General features: G+C 35.4%; 1 protein-coding gene across 6 annotated transcripts; it reads right to left on the reverse strand.

Moving 5' to 3' along the window:
* Window positions 1–250: 250 nt before the first annotated feature.
* UBE2W (ubiquitin conjugating enzyme E2 W) lies at window positions 251–18,910 on the reverse strand. 6 transcript variants are annotated; one of them, XM_026706082.2, is made up of 6 exons: window positions 18,686–18,910; window positions 9,377–9,468; window positions 6,369–6,471; window positions 4,080–4,235; window positions 2,634–2,709; window positions 251–1,692 (listed from the first exon to the last, which is right to left on the reverse strand). In XM_026706082.2, the coding sequence occupies exons 1-6, from the start codon at window positions 18,698–18,700 to the stop codon at window positions 1,679–1,681; spliced, it is 456 nt and encodes a 151-aa protein (XP_026561867.1). In that variant the 5' UTR covers window positions 18,701–18,910; the 3' UTR covers window positions 251–1,678. The 6 variants fall into 6 exon arrangements, with proteins under 6 accessions (XP_026561867.1, XP_087787520.1, XP_026561868.1 ...); XM_087931394.1 differs by having other exon boundaries at window positions 18,638–18,860; XM_026706083.2 differs by having other exon boundaries at window positions 9,377–9,465; window positions 18,686–18,859.
* Window positions 18,911–23,560: the final 4,650 nt, after the last annotated feature.

The raw sequence follows: 23,560 nt of genomic DNA on the forward strand, positions 1-23,560 counted from the left end.
TCAGTGCCTGGACAGAACACCTCTTTTTCTTTCATTTGATTTCTTCCCACCCCTGAGCTTAGCAAATATATTGATTTTAAATATTATAGCTACTGTAGTATATACATATCTATAAAACTTGTAAGATTCAATGCAGCAGTTAAAAAAAAATCCATACACACTTGAGTATTTTCAGCCAATCCTGGGAGATTTGTTTTGCTTATATGATTCTTACTTTAAAAATCAAGTAAGAAGTTTACTCTGCAGTTCAGACATTCATTTATTGACTACTAGATTTGATTTTTTTTAGTGCAACAATAAGGCAACATTAAAAAGAGCACTGAAATAGAAAGTTTGCATATGTGTAAAGGTAGCAAGTTTATAAAAGACACATCATTGCTTCCTAAAAAGACAGCCTAGATCCAGTATCATAAAATTACATATAGGTGAAGATCAATTCACTATTGTTTAACAATTGTTTTTCTGTATAAAAGGTAAATCTACTTTTTGTCGTATCTTTAAAGAAAACCTGGAAAATTGTTATGGCTGTATGGGACAAGTAAGGTAAGAAAAATATATATATTTATATATATTTGTCTTAAGTTTAAATAAAAAGATCCACACTTTTTGTCAAAACAGTTCATCTCTGTCCAAAATGTATTTCTTCCTTTATGGTACAGAAAAGACAAGATAAATGTTAATAAAGAAATAATTTACAAGAAAATATCTTTTGATAGCTTTTCAGTGAAAATATTGTTTTGTAACATTCAAATATGACATATAAGACCACAAAAGAAACGGTGAACTCAAAAATTTCTAGACATATAAATAAATGAAGTATTGTGTAGGCAACAGGGCTCATGCTGAAGGCTAGTATGAAATAACCGTGTGCAATCTACTTGGAAAATAGCTCTAGTATACATATTAACAAGCCCAATCATGGACTGCAGCAAATTCAGTTTTATCCTGCTACTTGTTTCTATTTCATAACATGGGTTTCCTTGATTAAACCACTTCTGCCTTATTTATTCATATCTTCTCTTCAGAAATATAACATACATAAATAAAAGATATTTATTCTACCATAGAACGTACCTCTCTGCTGACATAACTTGAAAAAACTTGCTTGTCAAGACACTGACAGTTCAGTAGATATGCAATGTTCTTATTAATTTCTTAGTTAAGCATGTTTTAACTTATGCTGCTAGTTTTATGATCACAGTGCACAGAATCCATATCTAAACAAATTAGGTGGCTTTCAAAGTAAAAGATAGGTTACTTATCATCCTAATATACTTAAAACCTTTCATAGGCCCTATCATGCATCTAAACTATTGTGTGGAAAGCATATATGTTTCCTGATACAATCTTTTATGGCAATGGATATGCCAAAACCACCAAGAAATTCATATTATTGCACAATACATGAAGACCTGGAATTCTTCCAAATGTTAAAATTGAATGACATTTTCCAGCATTAACATTGTATGACTACAAAAGGCATGTCAATAGCATGGTGTGAACCAGCGATCAACATGTGCCCAGAATGCATACTAGTAAAAATTCAGTCAAAGGAAGTAGTCTTCACTGCCTATTTATCATTTCCAGTCAGGAGGTTAAAGTTCAAAGACTGAATGATCAAAGTGCTCATTTTCTCAGTAGGACTATCTTCTGTTAGGCGATTCATAGAATGATGGTGTCAACAAGTGTCATCTTTAAAGAAAAACAAAATGTAAAGTATTATATTCTGTACATATACATTGTTCAAATCCTATGAAGATATTTATTGTTGGAATATCCCTTAACAGTACCACTTCAACAAATTAAAATAAGGATTAAAATTATAAATTTGGAAGAGAAATATAATTCTGAACCACTGACTTGCTTTCTTTTGTTTAAACAAATCTGACAATGTACTAAGGCTCAACTATCTATTTAGTAAACTAGCGCATTTTTCAAATAAAAATGCAAATATACAAAAAGCCCAAAGGCTCAGAAACCGTAGAAGATTTAGAAGAAAAGAAATCTGTTGCTGTGCAAACACCTTCACATCATAAAATGGTTGAAGGATGAGAGGTGGTAGAAAACTCTCAATACTATTTTGTCTTGATATTTCCATGCAGAGTAAATGAATTGTTATATTTTAAACTATTCATTGCACTTTATGCTAGCTTTGGCAACCTATTTCTTCAGTTCAATTCCATTTTGTTAATGATCTATTCATTCAATAGATTTCTATACCAAGCTGTAAGGTTATTCATTATTTCATTCTATTGATATGATGCACTGCTTTACACTAAATGTACTAACTGGTTCATTTATTCATGTCTATTCTCAATATGAGAAAAATCCTTAAAGCTCAACATATGCATTACATATATGAAAGCCTGTTTTCAGTGCTTTTGCAGTTCAGAATGCCAAAACTTCATTCCCTAGCAGATTTCTTGTTCTGTATCTGAAATTTTCATATGCCTATAAGATGTAGATCTTTCTTATCTGAATTCATTAAGATAAGACTAAGTAATGTAACAGTAGACTCATTTATTGTGTTATTTGTGAATATTAAGAAACTTATTCAAGGATCATACAGGAAGTTTTGTAAATTAAGTACTAATTTCATTACTTAGAATATTGTTTTCAAACTAAATGCTTACCGTGATACCACCATTTTGTTTTCTTTGGATTCTTGTTACATGTTCTTACATAAAATGAATTATCTGGTGGTCTTCTCTGTAATAAAGTAAAACTATATTAAATTATAAGCTGACTTCAATTGTACAAAACTGTAAATCAGTGGCTCAGTTGAAAGTAGGATATAAATCTAACAAATGAAAGGAAGGCAGACAGGAAATTTTAGAAAAGCATTCATTGAAATAAAAGAAAAAATTGTAAGTTCCTTTTCCAAGATTTTATTCCTGGTTTGCAATATTTTTGACTGCTCCTCAACTCTTACACAACTTAAGGGAATAAATTATTAATATTTCAGGTGATTTTATAATTCTTGATGTACAGGCATACATATTTAAACAAATACCTTCTTAGTCATGTTTGAATAAACTAGAGAAAACTAGTATGTTTTCAGCACAGGTTTGGAAAAACACTCAAGTTGTGTCAAAAAATAAACTGGATAAAGAAATAAATAAGTGAATAAGTGAATAATACATAAGTAGACTAAATGATAGAAGAAAATATTTCTCTACCCAACTTTAAATAGCATATTCTAGAGGAAATAATAATCAGAAGTCTTCCTCCTACTCTTTCCGCACCACACACTTTGAATATATGGGAAGAAAATGTGCTTCCAATTATCTTCTGCACATAAGCCATCTAGTATTTATAATGTACGTTAGTAAAAGATGCCTAGTATGAGTAGCATATCAGAAAGATTGCTATATTGCCTGAATGTGTTTAATATTAGTTCTTTTTAAGCCATACAAGAACAGTCTCAATCTAAGTAAGACATGTTTTAGATATTATAACACTGCAAAATATACCAAGGAAATTATCTGCAACTATACAAAGAGCCATCATAATTTCATTGTTGCCCAAGTGTGCTCTGCTAAATGATGAATTTTATTTTAGAAAGAAAACCATTAAAAACCAGGGTTTTTAAATATCTGTAATTTGCTTTGAAGACAGCATTCAAAATGTTATTAATATCAAGCTTACTAAGTGTACAAATATCTCACTAAATACCTATTACCAGCATGTGACTTTCATAAGATGACCAATGAACTTTTCAGGATTTCTTGAAATAACAACTCTATGTGAATTAAGAAACGTGAAAACATGAAGCAGGAACTTCACATTAATTTAAGTGAAACTAGGTAATAAGCTTTCATTTGAAGACAATTATTCTGTTTTGTTGGTCTCCAGAGGTTGGAAAGAAAAATCGTTGGTTGTTATCTAACTAATTTGCATTGTAATTACATAAATTAACCCTTCTGAATTTTTTTGAAGTGCATTGTTTAACAATGTACCTATTTTAGGGTCCACTAAATATTATTAAAGAGAAAAAGAAACATAATTGGTTTAGAGTGGGGCATTCTACTACTATTAAACTTATAACATTCTTGGAATATTATTTCTTAACTTCATACCTTTTCTTTGCAGCTTGAAAGCATGCTGATAATGCTAAGACAAACTGATTGCACTGAAAGAGCTGGAGACCAGTCTTCTGTTAGAATAGATAAACAGATATGTCCATTGCTATAAACGTGAGGATGAACAGGAATATTTTCACCAGTAAACACAACCTATAAAGTAAAAATCAAGTTAATATTTTATTAAGATAATAGATCAAAAAGTATACTAATGCTATTTGTAAAATATTCCATTTTTATATAAAAATATTTCAATTCAAATGTGGACATAATCTGTAAAATAACAGATGTTAGAAGGATATGAATCAAATTTGCTCTTTCATAAAGCACAGTATGTCAGTCTTGAATTTAATGAAACTTTATCATTAAGTATGTTGCACAGGTATAGAATAGGTGGTGCCTGCCTCAATAGCAATAACTGTGAGGGATTTAGGAGTTCTATTGGACAACCACTTAAATATGAGCCAGCAGTGTGCTGGATCTACAAAAAAGCCAGCAGTCATAGGCTGCATTAACAGATAGAATAATATGAAATGCTACTTTATAATGCCTTGGTAAGACCATACATTAAATATTGCAGTTTTTGTCACCATGATATAAAAATGATGTTGAGACTCTAGAACACATGCAGAGATGATGATTTGATGATTAGGGGGTTGGACACTATAATATATGAAGGAAGGTTGTAGGAACTGAGTATGTCTAATCTAATGAAAAGGGCTAGGGGTGACAATGACAGCAGTTTTCCAATATTTAAGGGTTTGTCACAAGGAAGAGTGGGTCAACCTATTCTCCAAAACACTTGAAGGCCAAAAAGAAATGAATGGAAATTAATCAAGAAGCGAACCACCCTAGAAATTTCCTGATAGTGAGAACAATTAATCAGTGGAATGGCTTGCCTCCAGAAATTGTGGGTGCTCCAACAATGGGCAGCCATTTGCCTGAAACGGCATAGGGTCTCCAGGACTAGAAGGCCTCCAACATCTCTTCCAATTCTGTTTCTCTGTTACATTCTGTTATGTACATTCTGTTACTTCAGCTGCTATTGCCTAATCAGGTTGTCCTTACCACCACAATTGAGCCCCAAAATTATGCTGCTAAATGACAAATGTTAAGTGAATTTTGTCCCATTTTATGATCTTTCTTGCCACAGTTGTTAAGTGAATCACTGCACAATCACGATCTCCCCACTGACTTTGCTTGGCAGATGGTCACAAAAGATGATCACATGACCAAAGGACATTGCAACCATCATAAATATGAGTCAGTTGTCAAGCATCTGAATTTTGATCACATGATCATGAGGATGCTTCAATGGTTGTTAAGTGTGAAAAAAGTCGTAAGTCATTTTTTCAGTGCCATTATAACTTCAAATGGTCACTAAATGACATGTTTTAAGTTGAAGAGTGTATGTACTGTTATTAAACAGCTGGTAATAAAATGGTTCAAGGTTTTTTTCCTTACTCAATTTTTCCAGATGAGCCCAGTTTATGGTCATAGAGTTTAATAATGTCCTAGTTACTCTAATTTCCATTATTTAGTTTAAAATCCAATACATTTATATAAATGTTCCTGTGACATGGATAGCAATTTCCCTTTGAGTAATCGCCAATCGTCCTAGTTCATCAACCATTCTCAAATGAAACTCCTCAGCTACTTCATTTTTGATCACATACTGTAAATCACAGATGTCAAACTCGCCGCATCATATTGGTATCACGTGACATTTCACAGCATTTTCCCATTCATGGAGCTGGGGTGGGCGTGGCCTGCGTGTGACGCTTCCGGCCCGCAGGCCACCATTTTGACACCCCTCCTGCAAATCAACTCTTCCCAATTCACCATCTTTATATGTCTTGGTTCAAGAACACATATTAAAGTTAATACAGTCATCAAGATTTAAAAAATATCTACATTTAGTGGTGAATTTCAGTTGGAAGGACTCAATCAACAGTCAAAAATTCAATTGCAACACATTGCTTGAAGCCTGCCAACAAGTACTCACTGCAGGTTTTCACTTTACAAACAATAGCACAGCAACTTCCTAACAACTGAAGTGAAAGAACTTGCTAAAAAAAAAACCCCTCAAAGCTTCTACCATATATTATTACTATCTTTTAATGTCCTACAAAATTGGACACAATGCTTTTCATTCAATCCCTGCAGGTACCAGATATGTGATTAAACCATTCTTGCTGTTTTCTTAAGAGCTATCACAGCAAAATTTCAATAAACATTCAATGTTACCAAATATTTTATAATTTAATTGAGCATATGATAAATTACCTGAGGAGAATCAAATGGATACCGACTACTGAATTTAAATAGCAGTTGAAATTTCTCCCCTTCATATAATGTTCCAGAAGCCCCTTCCATGTCTACTATCCACCTTGGGAAAGAAAATGGTTTACAATGTTGAAAATATATAACTATAGTATTTGATCTTCTGTAAGTAACTTGATGTTGTTTGCAAATTGCTAGTCCCCAATTTCAAAAACACCTTAAAAATCCTAGAATTATGGGCTCTCTTTTTTATTAAAAGGTTATTATATGTACTTTACCAAAAGCAATATTCTCCATAAATATTCTCCTTTGAAAAAAAAATGAAGTTAGATTACAGAAATATTAACAATTGGACTGTTGAATTCAAGGCAGATAATTCTTCAATTTCTAATTCCCTTTCTCTGAATCATTAGGCTGGTTTACCATTTCCCAAACAACAGAGCAATGGATAGCTGTGTACTGGTATTTTCTTAACTGCCTCTTGAATCATTCTCAAATTATCATCTTTCCTCTTAGAAATTGTGAGGAGGTTGAGAAAGAAATGGAAAAATAGATACTGACAATCAAAAGAAATAAGATAAACCACCAGCATTTCCAAAAATGGCAGCCAGGTGGCAAAAAAGTGTGAAGAAATATTCTAAATCATTCATAGGCTCTGCTTTAATGAAATAATTATAAATGAGGGTGGAACATTCCTGTATAGTGTATAAGATTCTGTATTTATTCCAGACTAGAATGAAAGATACCTTACTCATATTTCTTGCTTCCCTGATTGTGTCCAACTAAGTAGGGCTTCACAATGGTCACTAATAAAATTCTACTTCTTGATCATTCAGTAAGTTTTTAACCCCAATTCCTGTTTGCATTGAATGTGTCTGTTATTTTTTTAATAAACGCAAATACTGCATACCGTAATAACAAATCAAACTAAAAAGATTAAAACTTTTTACAGCCTTTATTAAAGTTATCCAGTGCTTGTTGCTTGCTTATTTGTACACTGTTGTTTGCTGCCTTAGCGAAGGAAGAGGTTTATGATTAGCTGGTATTTCTGGAGCAGAAATTCTTGTAAGGAGTGAGTCAATTTGATCTAGTGCATGGTTGTCCAAACTTTTGGCTTGCCTGGGACACACTGAACAAAGAGGAATTGTTTGGAGCAGCATAAAATATATAATACAGTTAATATATTTAACTTTTAATTATTTTTATTATATCTTGTGGGGCTGCATATTACTAGCTGTCCAGGGCTGCATGTAGCCTGCAGGCAACAAGTTGGACATGCCTGATTTCGTGGTTAAGGCAACAAGCTAGAAAACCAGAAGATTGTGAGTTCTAATCCACCTTAGGCATGAAAACCAGCTAGATGACTTTGTGGCAGTCACTGTCTGTCAACCCACAACAGCAGGCTCAGGCAACAAGCTGGTCACTCAAAAATTCTAGGAAGAAAGAAAAAAACCCTCCTTGTGAAGAATGTGGTTCTAGTAATGAAACAATTCTAAAGCTAGCAGAAGCCAACTCGTAATATTTTCCTGGAACATATTTACCCACTTTAACTGAAGAATTTTACTTGTCTCTAGGAACAAGCAATCTGGTGCAGATTATCTGGAATTAAGCTTCCAGCATCCCTTACATAGGGCACATGTATTGATGCTGACAGGAATTTGAATTAAAATATTGCTTATCTCACTCTTATGTTGCATGCAGTAGTCTCCTTCAACTTACTTCTTACAAGTATTATTATAGAGCATATCACTTTCTTTAAAGTCATATATTCCTCAACCATCCTCCTTTTGCCAAAATGGTACAGAACAATATGTGGCTGATTCACCAGCTACTACTGAAATAAAAATCTCAATAAACTCAGCCAACGTAGTCAATAGTGAAATATTTAGTGATATAAATAAAATTACAAAATATATAAATATATACACAATAAAAGTATAAAACAACAACATATACACACATAAGTGCAAAGGGGAAAAAAAAACAACTAATGGGTAATACCATTTCTAGAGCCAATGTCTGAGGGGAGAAAAAGGCCTTTAATGCCTTTTGAAAGGCAGGTAAGGTTGGGGTACACAAGTCTCAAGAGTATGCTGTTCCATCTGAGGGCCTTTATGGGAGAACACAAAACCTTGAATTGCATTCAAAGGCACTCTGGTCACTGGTGCAGCTCACAAAGTAGAAATGTACATAAGCATATCAAGAGGCAGGCATAATCACCAGCTCCTTATTCAAGTGGTGATTAAGGCCTCAGCAGCTGATCATCAGAATTCTAGCTAGTACCTTGTGAAACTCAACTGTATTCATCTGGCACTTGCTGGACCAAATTTTTATTTATTTCCTTAAATAAATTTATATGGCCACCCATCTTGCAATCAGCAATTCTAGGCAGCTAATAGAATTAAAAACACAATAAAAACAAGCTATCATAATAATATGCAAAAATGACAATTGGGAAACAATTCCTTCATCCATAACCACCGTATAGGCCCCCTTGTGAATCGGTCCTGCCATCCTGTAGTAGAGAATGGGTAGAACTTTACAATAATCTATTCATGACAAGGGGCAAACAAAATTTACTCCCAATTCCCCAAAACAAAAAAGATCTCACCCACACAGAATAGGTATAAATAAATTCATAAGTAGAATTTAAGGATTGCCATTTATTGCCATAGGTATCATATTGCCTATATATGTTACAAAGCAGTATTTCATGACCTAGATTGTTTAAAACTGTGATAAAATATCACAGCACTCTCCATGCCTTACTGAAATAAATAGGAAGTATTTTTTTATTTGTAAAATTTAGCTGTCCATTTTGCCACACGGTAACTCATGGTAAAAAGGTATCCTTTTTAAACATGCATCTTATTTATATCCAAGCAACGATAGCAATGTAAACAGAATAAGTGGATCAAACTAAGTATTTAGTTTTATCATAATGGCAAATATATTTGCGTTTTCCTACAAATCATATCTTTCACAACTGTAATAAAAATACATATACTTACTGTGTAATTGAATTTTGTACACTCTTTTCATTCAAGGTCATTCCTGGTGGCGGGTCATTCTGTAAAGCTAGCAGTTCTTTCTGTAGCCTCTTCTAAAGAGAAAGAAAAATCTTTAAACGTTTCATAAAGTATTTGAATAGTCCTTAAAGTTGTTATCTATATAGCATAAGACATTGCCCAATCTGAATGGCCAAGCCTATTATTTATGCCTTAAACAGCAAAATCATAATGTGTATTATTTGCTTTGCATTTTGTGTAGCAAGTCAACAGTAGCTTACATTTTATTCTTAATTATATTTTGTTCTAATCTTACCTACAAAGGTAGGTTAAGGATACATAAGCTGCTAAGAATTGGTAATGACTCAAATAGCATATAAGCCTAGTAGAGATGAGTAAGTAAATAAATAAATATCATGCTGGTTATCATCCAGAGAACTGTTATTTCTGAACAAGATTGGAACAGGTAGGCTGTCCTTCACAAATAACAAAATATGTCATATGGAAAATCAGTACAGCACGAGAAACAGATATCCAACAGAAAATGTTTATTGATGAAGTTCAACATTTCTTTAGCACAATAAATATCAGAAAAGTAAAGAAACTTTAAACTATCTAAATATTCTTCTAAGAATATCTAGCAAATTGGCTTGAGCACCAATTAAATTTATGATTAGTACAAAGACACAGTTCAATTTTATCTGAGCAACTGTTCACATATGTAGCATGACTTCTGAACAGATCTAGACTTGATTCATCTAATTTAAAGCTGCAAATATGTGAAACTTACTTAACAATGAACCCAACTGAATATACAGAGATAATTCAGAGGAAACATACATCACATCATACTATTAATATATTGAGAGGAAGCTTGGTCTAGTCGTTAAGAATTGGGAGACTGTGATTTCTAGATCTGTCTTAGGCACAAAGCCAGCTGGGTGACTTTGGGCTAGAGTCACAATCCCTCAGACCTCTCAGAAGGCAAGGGCAAGCCATTTTGGAAAAATTTTGTCAAAAAATTGCAGGGACTTGTCAAGGCAATTCTCTGAGAATTGAACACATTTCAATGGGAAAAGTAAATTAATGTGTGAAGGTACAAGAAAGTTGTAGAAATGGGTTTTTATTATTTACAGTATTAAATCAAATAGATCAGTGGTCGCCAACCAGTGGGCCGTGGTCCAGTGATGGGCCGTGAGAAAATTTTGGTGGGCCACAGAGAAATATCACCCCCAGAGCACCCCCCCAAAGCAATTAATCCAAGCCGTGCAGAAACACAAGGCTCTGCCGCCCACATAAACCCTCCCCACCCATTCACTCCTTACCTGGAAAACTTGCCTGCTAAATTGCTATTTTTCCTTTTTCTGACCATAATCTGTTTTGCTGTGCCAGGAGATTTAGATAAGCTAGGAGGCAGAAAATGGTTGGCTTTCTTGCTTTCTAGCTAGTCTTTAGATCTTCGGCTCTGCTTTTAAGCACAGCCAAACCTCCCTAAGGACTGAAGCTTCTATTATTCAGTGCAGACTCACGGCAAGCAAATTTGCGAGACTGAGCTAGCCGACAGCAGATAGATAGATCACTGAATGATTCTGTGAGCAACTCAATCTGCCTGCCTGCTTTGCCTGATTTTGGGTAAAAGTTGCTTGTTTTTAAATAAAAAATTCGATATTTACATACATGGTGTGTTGTGAGTTAATTTTGTGAATTTGCTTGCTAGCAAATTTTATGAGTTTGCTTGCAAGCAATTTTTATGTGACAGACTGAGCTAGCCAATGGCAGATCGACAAATTTCTGAATGAATCTGTCATTCTGTGAGCAACTCAATCTGCCTACCTGCTTTGCTTGATTTTGGGTAAAAGTTGCTCTTTTTTATAAAAAATTCAATATTTATATAAATATTTATAATATTTACATACAAGCCATGCCCAGCCAGTCACATGATCACCAAGCCACACTCACAAATTAGGCCATGCCCACAGAACCGGTTAGTGGTCCCTGGGATTTAAAATTATGAGTTTGGTGGTCCCTGAGGTCCAAAAGGTTGGTGACCCCAGAAATGGATGTTTGATTAGATAAGAGTAGTACATAACTAGGTAAAATTATATCCCTGCACCTAGCAGCTTAAAAAAAAAATCAAAATATTCTCCAAGTAATCATGAGATAACTATAGATTTCCATTACTTGGTGCTTTCCAGATTTTTTAGATTAACACATACCATCCATAGTCAACCTGAGGGGAAAAAAATTAACACGAGCTTCTCATAAGCATGAGCATAAAAAGTAGAAGTATACTTTTAATTGAAAGACATGAAGCAGATGCAGGAAAAGCAATCTACAACTTACAGAAAAATGCACTTTAATGAACATTCATATTTAAAAAAAATTACTACATAATGCATTCCCCTGAAGTTTCACAATATTCATACACTGATGAAACTCTTATCAGCCCAGAATTTCATTTTCCTCTGGTCATTATGGAGATTAAGATATCTACAGGGGACCAATATGTTGCCAACAGTTCATCACGTATTTAAACCTCAAAGTTTAAGGAGACAGCTTTAAAAAAGAATATTAATGAGGATTGGAAAAATGTATATAAATATCTGACCAACAGTGTATCCAGAATAAAATGTGGCAGTGTATGCTGATAAAGTACAAGAATCCTTCTTTTCAGGATTTCAGCCGACTTCATTCTCTCCTGAATATTTCATTTCACTCTCACTTCCTATTTTCCATTTTTAATAAACCTTTTAAAATTTTGCATTAATGGGCATGCTTATTCACTGTCATCATATGAATGCTCTCCTATATTGTTATTTTGCAAGGGAGTTACAGAAGTTGATATTTTGTGACTTTATTTTAGCTCCTACCCCATTAAAGCACTACTGACATAAATTTATAGAGTAACAAACAAATATGTACTTATAAATTACTGCCTTTTATAAAGCTATATTTGGTTTATTAAAGATTGACATGCTTTTGCAAAGCATGCTAATTAAATATGTGAGCTCCAGTTTATTTACAGGATAGTACTCCTAAATCTATTCTAGAATTTCAGAAAATAATGATAGAATATAATGTATTTAGTATCCTAGTAGCTCCATAGGAAAATTTGGGGTAGATCTGATGTGAAAATATGTCTGTTTGACCAACAGAACTCCCTTCTACTTTCTTTTCTCATTCAGCTTGCCGTGTGCCTTTGAGTCTTCTTCTCAAAATCACTCTTGGATTATATCCCAGGAATTTCACCAAAGGATAATCAAGTTTTAAGTTATGTGTAGAAGATGACAAGAGAATATTTATTATGTAATAACATTAAAGACTCATGTTAAATTAAGTTCTGTACAATATAATTTCAAACACATGGAAAGTGTTTGGCAGTCCTTTTGTTATATGTTTTGTTATATTTTTTCCTACTTCATTTTGTTGCTGAGAAATACTTTTTCCAGAGAATTTAATAAGAAATGCTTGAAAAATAGAGTTATTATTTTGAAGTGAATATGGCAGCTTCCGTAGAACAGTCATAAGAAATTATCAGGCAGCATATAAGTTAAATACCATTGTTATTTGAAAAGAGGACGGCCCTGAATTTAGGACAAGGGTCTTCAAACTTGGCTAGTTTAAGACTTGTGGACTTCAACTCCCAGAATTCCTAAGCTAACATGAGTAGAGGAGGAATTCTGGGAGTTGAAGTCCACAAGTCTTAAACTTGCCAAGTTTGAAGACCTCTGATTTAGGACAATACTTTGCCCAAAACAACTGAAATAAAAAATAATCCTTTGCTATGCACACTTTCCTTATCTTGTTAATCCCCTAGACATTTCACCCAATACATATTTATAGGTAATTCCCTTACTCTATGTGAGTCTGAATGTATGTGTTTGTGTGTGTGTATACACACACATACATATATATTAGTCTCTGCAGTTTTCTTAGCCAAGGTTTCTTTTTGGAAATGATTTGCCATTGCCTCCTTCCTAGGGCTGAGGATGAGTGACTGCCTCAAGGTCACCCAGCTGGTTTTATGCCTAAAGAAAGATTCATGATCTCCTGGTTTCTAATCTGATGGCTTAACCACTACATCAAACTGGCTCTGCATGTAATTTTAAGGCTATGCAATATTTCAGATTCAAATGCCAAACATTATCTTTTCCTTAGATCATAGGGGGTAGCTATGTGAATCTGGAAAAAGATAGTTGCTTTGAATTTATCACAGTTGGCTTGAAGAATATTCACTGATATCAAGGATTTTTATTTGTTTACTAAGGTGGAGAATATTGGCAGCATTAAAACTCTTTGATGTTAAAACCCTTGCCCACATCCTATATGGCATACGCTGCTCTAGGCTGCTTGCCATGCTGCTGCTCAGGGACTTCTTGATACACCAAAGGTCTGGAGCTGCAACAAACCCCTGAGCCATCGCGCAAAGTTCTTTACAACATGAAGCCAGCTCCAACCCAGCCTAGCAGCACAACATAGAGAGGCTTCTTGGCACAGCACAACTCTGGGCCTGCTAAAAAAACCCATGTCATTCTCCCAAGTAAATCAGAAAGGAACCCCAACTAGATCAGCTAATTTTTACTGTAACACCACATTAATAGATTTTTGCAAATCTGAAAGAACAAACTTTCCACTGCCACTTTTAACTGCTTTTGGTCCATTAGGAGAGGTCCTTCCTAAGTTTTCTTCCTCTGACTGTTAATCCATTAGGACCTCCTGCCTCTTTTTTCTGACTACCCCCAAGGTCATCCACATTCCATTACACCATGATCCCTAGCACACAGCAAAGCCCTTCACAGCACAAAGCTTGGCCCAGCAGTGTGGCTCATCCTTGACCTTCAGGGCCCCTGCTAGGGTCCTGAGCTTTGCCACCCCAGCTGATATTCACCATCCTTCTTACTCCCACTACTAACAAAGCATACCCACTCTGGCCTTTCACAAGGCACCTGCTGGCCACATGAGACCATCTCCCCCATGTCTTATGAAGAAACTGCCTCAGGAAAAAAGCCTCCTGTGTCTAGCAGCTGCCTCACAAAGAGTCAGGCCAGGCATGCGTGGTTAGCAGTGGCAACAAGAAGACAGCAAAGGACAGTTACCCTGGCAGGGGCCTCAGAATGCTGGGAGCCAAAGGGGGCATAGATGAAGGAAATAAGCTGATGGGGGGTGTTGAAGCACCCCTGTGGTCATACCAGGACATACCTACACTTGTATAAAAAGGGGAAAAGCCAATAGTTAAATATAAGGTGTTACAAGATGCAGAGCAAAATGTAGGAGAAGGAAAGGCAGAGCCTAGAAGCAAAGTCAAGAGAGGAATCAGCCTGGAGTCATTAGGTCCACAAAAGCAGTTCAAGGGCAGCCCATCGTGAATTCCATTAACTCTTATCTAGTGCCAATTTGTGCTGATTCCTCCTCTTGATTGCCTCCAGGCTCTGTCTCTCCTTAACTGATTAGATTAAGGTTAGGCATAAAGAATCAGGTCCACATGTTAAATTCTAGTTAAGCTGATTTATTGCTCATGTTGGTAAACAAGAATCTAGTCTAATAACAGTCAGCACTAAATTAGCCCAAGATAAGAGTTAACAGAATTCAAGAAGAGCTAGACTTGGACCAACTGTGGGAACATAATGACTCCAGGTTGATTCCCGTCTGGACTTTGCCTCCAGCTCTGTCTCTTCTTTTCCTACAGAAAGAGCAGAACTGGGTTTACCTGACCATAATAGGATTTTTCTGCATACTGTTTAGTTTGGGTGAAAGAGTGGGCATTGCTGAGAAATAAAAGACTTTTGGAGCTGGAGCTAGATGACACAATTTATTATTTGGATGGCATGATTGTCATATGATCAAACTAAGGTTAATATAGATTTTTAAAATCATGTTAGATGTACCATATTGAAAATATGGAATAGATATACACCCATAATATGTATAAATATTATGAACATATAAAGACTGAATTGGAAATAGAACCCTCTACAAATGGAAAATAAATGGTCAACAAGATGATATTTACATTTTGTTATAACCTTAAAGAGAATTTCTATAAAGTGATGGATCATTGCTATATGTCACCAGAAAAACTGCACAGGATGTAACTTTGTACTTTAAATTTATGTTGGAAATGTAAACAACATAAAGGGACATTTTATTATCTTTATAGATGTGTAAAAAAAGCCATAAAATTTTGGGTGCAAATGAATACACTATTGCAAAAGCTTTTGATGATTAACATAATTAATAACAGAAAACAGAGGTTTTCTTTTGAGACTGATACATGAAGAACTGGAAAAAAAAGTCATACAGCTTTATTTTTATACAGTTGCAGCAAGAATATTAAATGTACAAAAGTAGAAAGACTCAAGTTACCTACAATAGAAGAATGGTTGATGAAGATGATAGAATTTGCAAAGATAGCTAAATTGATTTAATTAGAAAAAGGGCATTATATTTACTGTTGAGTGGAAGCCCCTTAAAACTTTTTGTGAGAAACAGAAAATAATGAATGTATGACTTACAGATTTGATAATTATACAGAAATGGGTAATATAATAAAGAGAATGATTTTGTAATCATAAAGTAAGAGGTATTTTTATTTGTAATTATACTTGCTGAAAAGAAAATCAGCAACTTTGTGTTTTTTTGTTTGCATTTTTACTTTTTCTTTGTCATTGTTCTTCTTTCTAATTTCTTTTATACTTTGTATTAGTTCTTGTTTTTATATTGTTTAAATTTTTAATAAAATTATACATATATAAAATTTAAACATTTCTAATTGAAATCAAAATATTACACACAACTAACTAGGTAATAAATTGCCCTATGCTAAGCTGAAAACTATTGAATACATGTACCCTGTTTCTCCAACAATACGGCCTCCCCCAATAGGAAGTCCCAGCATGTTTTATAGGCATGAAATGAAATTAAGCCCCTCCCCCCAAATTAAGGCCTATATTAAAACATGCAAAATGGGGGGAATGGTGGGGGGGCTTGCCATTAGGAAGTACTTTTGTTGCACACCCGGATATGGTGCTGCCTGCGTTGACTCCGATACGAAGTGCCCCACCAACACTGAGGTCAACATCCAAGCCGTCGCCGCCCGCCTGAAGATGCAAGGGGGGGAATTAAGTCACCCCCCAAAAGACGGCCTAGCCATTTTTGGGGGGCTCAAAAAAAAAAAAAAAGACCCGGCCTTATTATATGAGAAACACGTTTTTAATTGGATGGACTTGCTATGACAGTTTGCAAAACTACTAATTCTTCATATATCTTTTTAAAAAGAAAAACAGGTTTAATGTAAGTTATATATGTTCCTAGGTGTTGATAGAATTAGGGTTAGCCTCTCGTTATGGTTGCTAAGCCTTTCTGAAGATCTAGGTAATCTGGGCACTTATAATTCTTTGGTTTCATCAACTACTTTAAGGATGTCTTCAGATCTTTGTTACGCATAGATTTCAGTGTGAAAGTATGTTATTTTAATTCTGTAAATCATTTTAAGGAGCAGAATACAACTTCAACAATTCTTAAATACTATTAAAAACACAGCATGGGAAAGTCAAATATGGAAAGAGCTTAGAAGCAGGGATATTGACTTTGGATCAACTGATGATAATTTTTTAACATATCCTATGTACAAAGATAAATCATCTATCAGATATAAGTCAATGGCAATATTTACAATTACAGTATTTGCTAACATTATTCAGAAGAGCAGCATTTTCAGTTTCTATGACACTAGAATAACTTGTTAAATTCTTTAAAACTAAAAAACCTATTATTACTTTTTATATAGTTGTTATCAATAAATCAATTCAACAAGAAAATGTTAAAAAATGAAGGGAAAATATAATTAGACGTTCCTATATTATCTAGATAATGGTAAAGCATCTTAACTTCTGTAGCAAGAATGTCAGAGGAAGTGGACCTCCAATTACAATTTATACAACAAAAATCACTATTATTTTTGGGGTATTGTGTTGTCCTTTTATTAATTTAAAAAGCAATAAAAATAAATACTAAACTGTAGAAAATGGTTATGGTGAGATTTTTCTTTTTTCTTTTTTTAAACAAACTTTATTCATTATAGAACTAAAATATCAAACAAACACATACATAACACACAGAAAAAAAGAAGAAAAAGGAAAAAAGAAAATGATTAAAAACTAACAATTCTACTATCAACAGCATGGTGAGTTTTTTCAATGGATAGAAAGCAAATATTACAAGATTTGCAGTGGCCAATTAGCTGGTTGACTTCCTGATTCCAACACAAAGAGAAAACAGAAATGCCAGTTAGAATTTCACAACTCATACATACTTGGTTTTGAATATGCCTGCCATCAAAGTGTCTAAGATAACAGTAACAAACTACTTCGTGGGGAGAACCGATCATCCTGGACCTATTTCACCTCCCTCCACCACTCTTCTGAACTTGGCTCCCTGGGTGATCCGGAAATCCTGAGGTTACACAGGCATCCCTGAAGTCAGAGTAACTGATGTATGGGACCAGAACTCGATCTTCATACTGAGAATGATAGATCCAATGGTAACTGCAGTGGCTACTGTCACTCTTACAAAAACGAAATATGCCCTGATTGACGTACAAACAAGAAAGCACACCAAGACTTCCTGACCTCTCCCTCTTTCTCAAACCCTCACACGCAGGCGCTCCATCAAAACTCCTTCTCCTCCCTACTTCCAGAGCCCCGCAATTCTTCCAAGGACTCCGAAGAAAGGGGCTTCTGAAGACATTTCATTTCCTGAAGCAGCCACAGCCCTGCCTCAGCCAGTGGGCGCCTTTTACTGCCCCTTCCCACATTCACCACCAACTAAGCCAGGCCGAGCACAGCCCAAGTCTCTGAAAGCCACACCTAGGAAACAGCCACCTGCTCTCACCCGGTGAAGACCAACCTGGTCCGCCGCTTCCACCTCTGCCTTTCTTAAGCTTGCGAGCCTCAGGACAACTCGGCTTTCCCCTCCCGTCGCCTGTCCCTTCCTCAGCCTTTCTCAACCTCTCTCCTTCCTGGCCTTCTCTGCTCCCTCGCCCGGCTTCTCGCCCGGCCGTCCCTTCAGGACGAAGTTCCTCTCTCGGCGCTTTTTCGAATCGCTCGGGCAAGGAAACGGCAGAGCAGCTCCAACCGCCGCCGCTTCACGGAAGTCAGCGGAAGCGAGAGGGGCGACAGAGCCTCCGGTCCAACCTTCACCGACTCTTGCTGACGGCAGCGCGGCTCTCCGCCCCACTCTTCTTCTCCGTAGTCCCGAGAGAGTCACCTGGGGACGAAGGGACGCGCCACCTCCAGCCTGCCGCAGGCTGCTCACCTGCATAGACGCCATGATGGATCCGCCTCCCCACAGTGTCCGCTCTCGGCGCCGCCGGCCGGGACCGAGAGAGAGAGACGCAAGGCGGCGGCGGCGGCTGCGGCGGCGGCAGTAACGCCGGCACTCTTCCCCGGTCGCTTCCTTCTCCTCCTCGCTTCTCCCCCCGCCCCTACGGGTCACGTGGGAACTCCGGCCATCCTGTGAAAGGCGCGCATGCGCCCCGAAGCCCTGTCGTAGACGGTGCCAGGTGGGCACGGGACGTCTTCGAGCGGGTTGTTGAAATTCTGGCCTTCCTTTCAAAAAAAAAAAAAAAGGTTCAAAGCAAACCGTAGCTCCTCTCATTACGGCGTCAGAACTCGGTAAGATCGTAGGCCACGTGCGTGCCGTGCTGAGTTTCCGATTTATGGTGCCAGGCGGTTTTTATATATATATATATATATAAAAACCGCCTGGCACCATAAATATATAAATAGGTGTATATATCGTCGTGGACGCACCAGACATCGCATGCCCATTAAGTGTTTTCTCCGACTGCGGCCTTGCATCTGGAAGGGGTGCCCAAAAAACCTCACGGACGATGTGAGGTCACCTATTGTAGAGGCACGACTTAGCTTGGCGAAAAAGCAAACGCATTTTGGTTGCCATCTGGAATCTCGTCCATATCGCCAGCAATGACATCACAAGTGACCTACGTTTCAAATACAGCATATATTTAGATAAACCTACATTCAAAATGTGTGCTTACGTTTGACAGGCTATAAAAATAGCTTTCCGTTTATTGGAGACAAAATATATTATCACAGAACTGAAATAATTAGATATGTATAGGAAACCAACATCATGCCATGATAAATAACTGCTTATTTTCTGGTAGTCCCTGGTTTTTCGTTACTCAAGGAAAGTTTAATCTAAAGTAAAATCTTGCAAATATACCCTGACAGATTCCCTCTGAGCAGGGAATTTGAAATCCTAATGTTTTTTCAGAAATAAATACACGATTTTACCAATTCATGAAGGGCATGTACTGATCTATTTATAATGAAAATTAATATTTACATAAGCAACTGGAAGATGATTTTTCACTTCAGATTTTCCTATCATCTTGCCAAGTGACATCCACAACTATATAATTCCCATTACGGCCACAAATATTTTTTTGTCATACAAAACATTTGCTAATGTGGCAAATGATATACAGAAACATAGGCTAATATGGATCTTGAACTTGGCATTTTAAAATGCATTTGCCATAATCTTTATTGAAATTCCAGTGGTTAATAAAGTAATTTTGTATAATGATTAAGGGAGACTGAGTTCTAATTCCACTTTAGGAATGAAACTAGCCGGATGAACTCGAGGCAATCACTCATTCTCAGCCTAGAAAGTAGGCAGTAGCAAACAATTTCTGGAAAAAAATGCTAAGAAAATTACAGGGCCTAGTCCAGGAAGTTGCCAGGAGTCAACTCTGACTCAAAGGCACAAATACATACACACACACACACACACACACACACACACACACACACACACACACACAGACACACGAGACACAAGATTAGGCTATTTGGACTTTGTGTGGGAACCAATACAAGTTCTCTTCAGTCTTCATGCTGTGCAAACTGTTATTGTTTGGTTTGGAATACAAGAATTGCTAAATCCTATTTTCATTTTCAAGTTGTTTTAAAATATTTTGATTTCATTTTGTACAAATAAAATACTTTATAACCTGTATAATAATGTATGTTCAAAATGTCAATTTCCCTCTTTTTAACTGTTTTAAGTAAATCAATGACATGTTTATAACATACAACTCATGACTGTTTTCCTTAGAACTGAAATGTCATTAAGGATGGTGTAATATATTGCTAACATTTTACTAAACTATGATTTTCAAACTTATTTAGATATATGGACATTAATATATGACAGGAAACCATTCATCTAAATAGTATAGTTAAAATAGAGTGCTTTAAAGAAGTGAACAAAATTAGAGAAGCATCTATTAGATCACTGAGCAATTTTGAATAGATTGCCAAGGGTTTCTGACTTCCAACCATCTGGACAGTTACTAAACTAGTTTCATTTGAATTAGAAGGAAAACAAGGATTGGAATTTTGGGTTAAAGATTTTGTGAGCATGATTTTGGAATTTGTCATAAATTTTAAATTGAGTGCATACCCAGACACATTCATTTCCTTAATATACGTATATCTGTCTGCTTACTATTTTACACCTGAACTTTGGCTAACAGACCCTGGGATTCTAGTAGAGAAACAGATTCAACAGATAACCTTCCATAGGTCTAATATGACAAGAAACTAAATTAATTTAGATCAGATTATTTTTTTCAGTTTCTCTTGTTAAAACTATTACATAAAATTATATCAGTTATCTCCCTATATCATTAGTTCGGTGAGAATTGTTTCTGAACTTACTAATATTTCAACAGTTCAGACTGGTACTTTGTTTATGGAACAAATTAACTAGGCTACTTGAGGGGCATAACTGCCTTACTTAGGAAAAGGCATATATATTTCATTGGTCTACTAAGCTGTCTAAACAAGAACAATGCTGCATAATCCAAAACATACATAAAATTTCCCCTATCCAGTCGTGTTCAACTCTACGGGGCAGCGCTCATCTCTGTATCCTAGGTGAGGGAGCCAGTGTTGTTCAAAGACACTTCTATGGTAATGTTACATACCTAGAGGATAACTGACTGGGGAACACTGCATTAGCAAGGGACTTGATTACATACTGTATTAGCTAGGGGTTGTTTAATCATATTTTGTTGAATGAACCATAACTTGGTTCACATTATGTATTAAGCTGTAAATCATGATTTATAAGCCAGAGTTTCACACACTGTTCTTCAATCAAAATAAGTCAAACTATATAATTAGGCATATGAATCCAATCAATGTGTATTTAGGACTCCCTGAATATTTTGAAATATCTGTGGAATGTTTTCAATACCAGTTTTATCAAAGTCAGATTAACTGTAAAACAAGACTAAGAAGTGTTATTCTTCTCTTTCAAATCTCTTGGGTAGTTTGTTGCAATTTTTTTTTTAATTCCAGGGAAACAGAAACATGTAAAACTATTAAATTGCAGGGAATAGACCAGGCAGTTACCGTTGACTCAAAGGCACTAAAAAGGGTCTATCTGAAGAAGGAAACAATTAAAACTGAGTGCTCTGAAGCATAATTAATTTTAAATATCCATTAACTTACATTATTTAATACTAATCTACAACTAATCCTGTAAGCATATGTCACGTATACTGTCACTATACATTGGGCAGATTAATAACAATAGACTAAAATTTGAAAATAGCATGTTTCATAAAAGACAGTATGTGGTTCCACTTCAGTATTGAAATACATCCCTATGAATATTTTAAGTGGAATAGTTTTGTAATGTAGAAATAACTCTTAACTTTGTATGTATATACATACAAATCAGCTGTAAACCTGAATGTTTCAAATTCTATCAATTTCACAATTTATTTTATAAATAAATGAATATTTGAACATCTTATATAATTAACAGGTTTCTGTATTTTCCTCACAGCATAGTTGTCTTACCCAATGTAATGGAAGATTTATATTCACATTCTTTTGTTGGACCAGTTGCATAGCAACTAACTTCTGCAGTATCAGGAGGCCACCTCACTATGAGTAGTAAACCTTAACAGAATTATTCCAGTTTCTCCTATCTTCAGCATATGCAAAACTAGAAACTACTGACAGTGGGAGCATTTGGAAACAAAACTGAAATTCATGGTGTACTTTTTGTTTTCACTAAGCGCCTTTTCTATATATCAGTTCCTTCCCCATTTTTTAAAGAGAATAATACTAAAATAAACACATTACACTATACTTTCAGAATACAAACACAAATGAACAATATTCAGAATAGATTAAAAAAAACTTGACTTGTGTATGACAAATAGAACAGGAATATTGGCCTGGGAAAGAACAGAAGATCAATAAATCAAGACAAATTGACTAATATAAGGTTCTAGATCAAATTGCACCAGAAGACACTGTTACTGCAAATTTCTACTTGGAATATAAGTAGTATTTGCTTATGTTTACTTACATCAGTTCTATATGGGGAACTAGTATATGCAAGAGTTGAATGTTAAGTCCAATTAGAAAAGCAGAATCTCTAGATTTCCCCCACCCCACTATTACGCTTGTTCTGGCCTGAATAAGTACATTATGAAAAGTATATAAAATTATGTCAAACTATATTTATCAAGATCTTTTACTGACCATGCAATTAGTATTATAACTGATTTAAGTCACCAGATTAGAAACTGGGAGATTGTAATTTCTAGTTTTGCCTTAGGCATGAAGCCAGTCAGTTGGGTGACCTTGGGCCAGATATATTCTCAGCCCTAAGAAAGCAGCACTGGTAAGCCACTTCTGAAATAATTCCAGTAAAATTGCAGAGGAGTCACCAGGAGTCAAGACTGACTCAAAAGACAACAAAAAGAAAAGATTTTTTATTTATTTCTTAAGTAAGGTCACTCTAAAAAATTAAGTATTTAAGGCAATCTTTCATAATTCCCCATCCCATTTTTAAAAAACTGAACAGATGCCTTAGTTCAAACATATATCAAATCTGTGAAGCTTTAGTTTCTTTTTACCTCTGATTGCACCCATATGTATAAATTTATTGTAGTTTTGTATTCAAAACCATTTTCTTTTCTGTAAATGCTTGTTAGACAGAAGTTTGCAAAAAAAATATATTGAGGCTGGACTAGCTCTGATGCAGTTAGAATGGTCTGATTCATGGTCAGAATAGGATGGCAGAATGTTCCTTGAAATATTTGCATACCTCTGTTGCCAAACAGCAATAGCAGAA

Source organism: Pseudonaja textilis, chromosome 3 (assembly GCF_049901715.1).
Source record: "Pseudonaja textilis isolate UNSWEBS1 chromosome 3, rPseTex1.2, whole genome shotgun sequence".
NCBI lineage: Eukaryota > Metazoa > Chordata > Lepidosauria > Squamata > Elapidae > Pseudonaja > Pseudonaja textilis.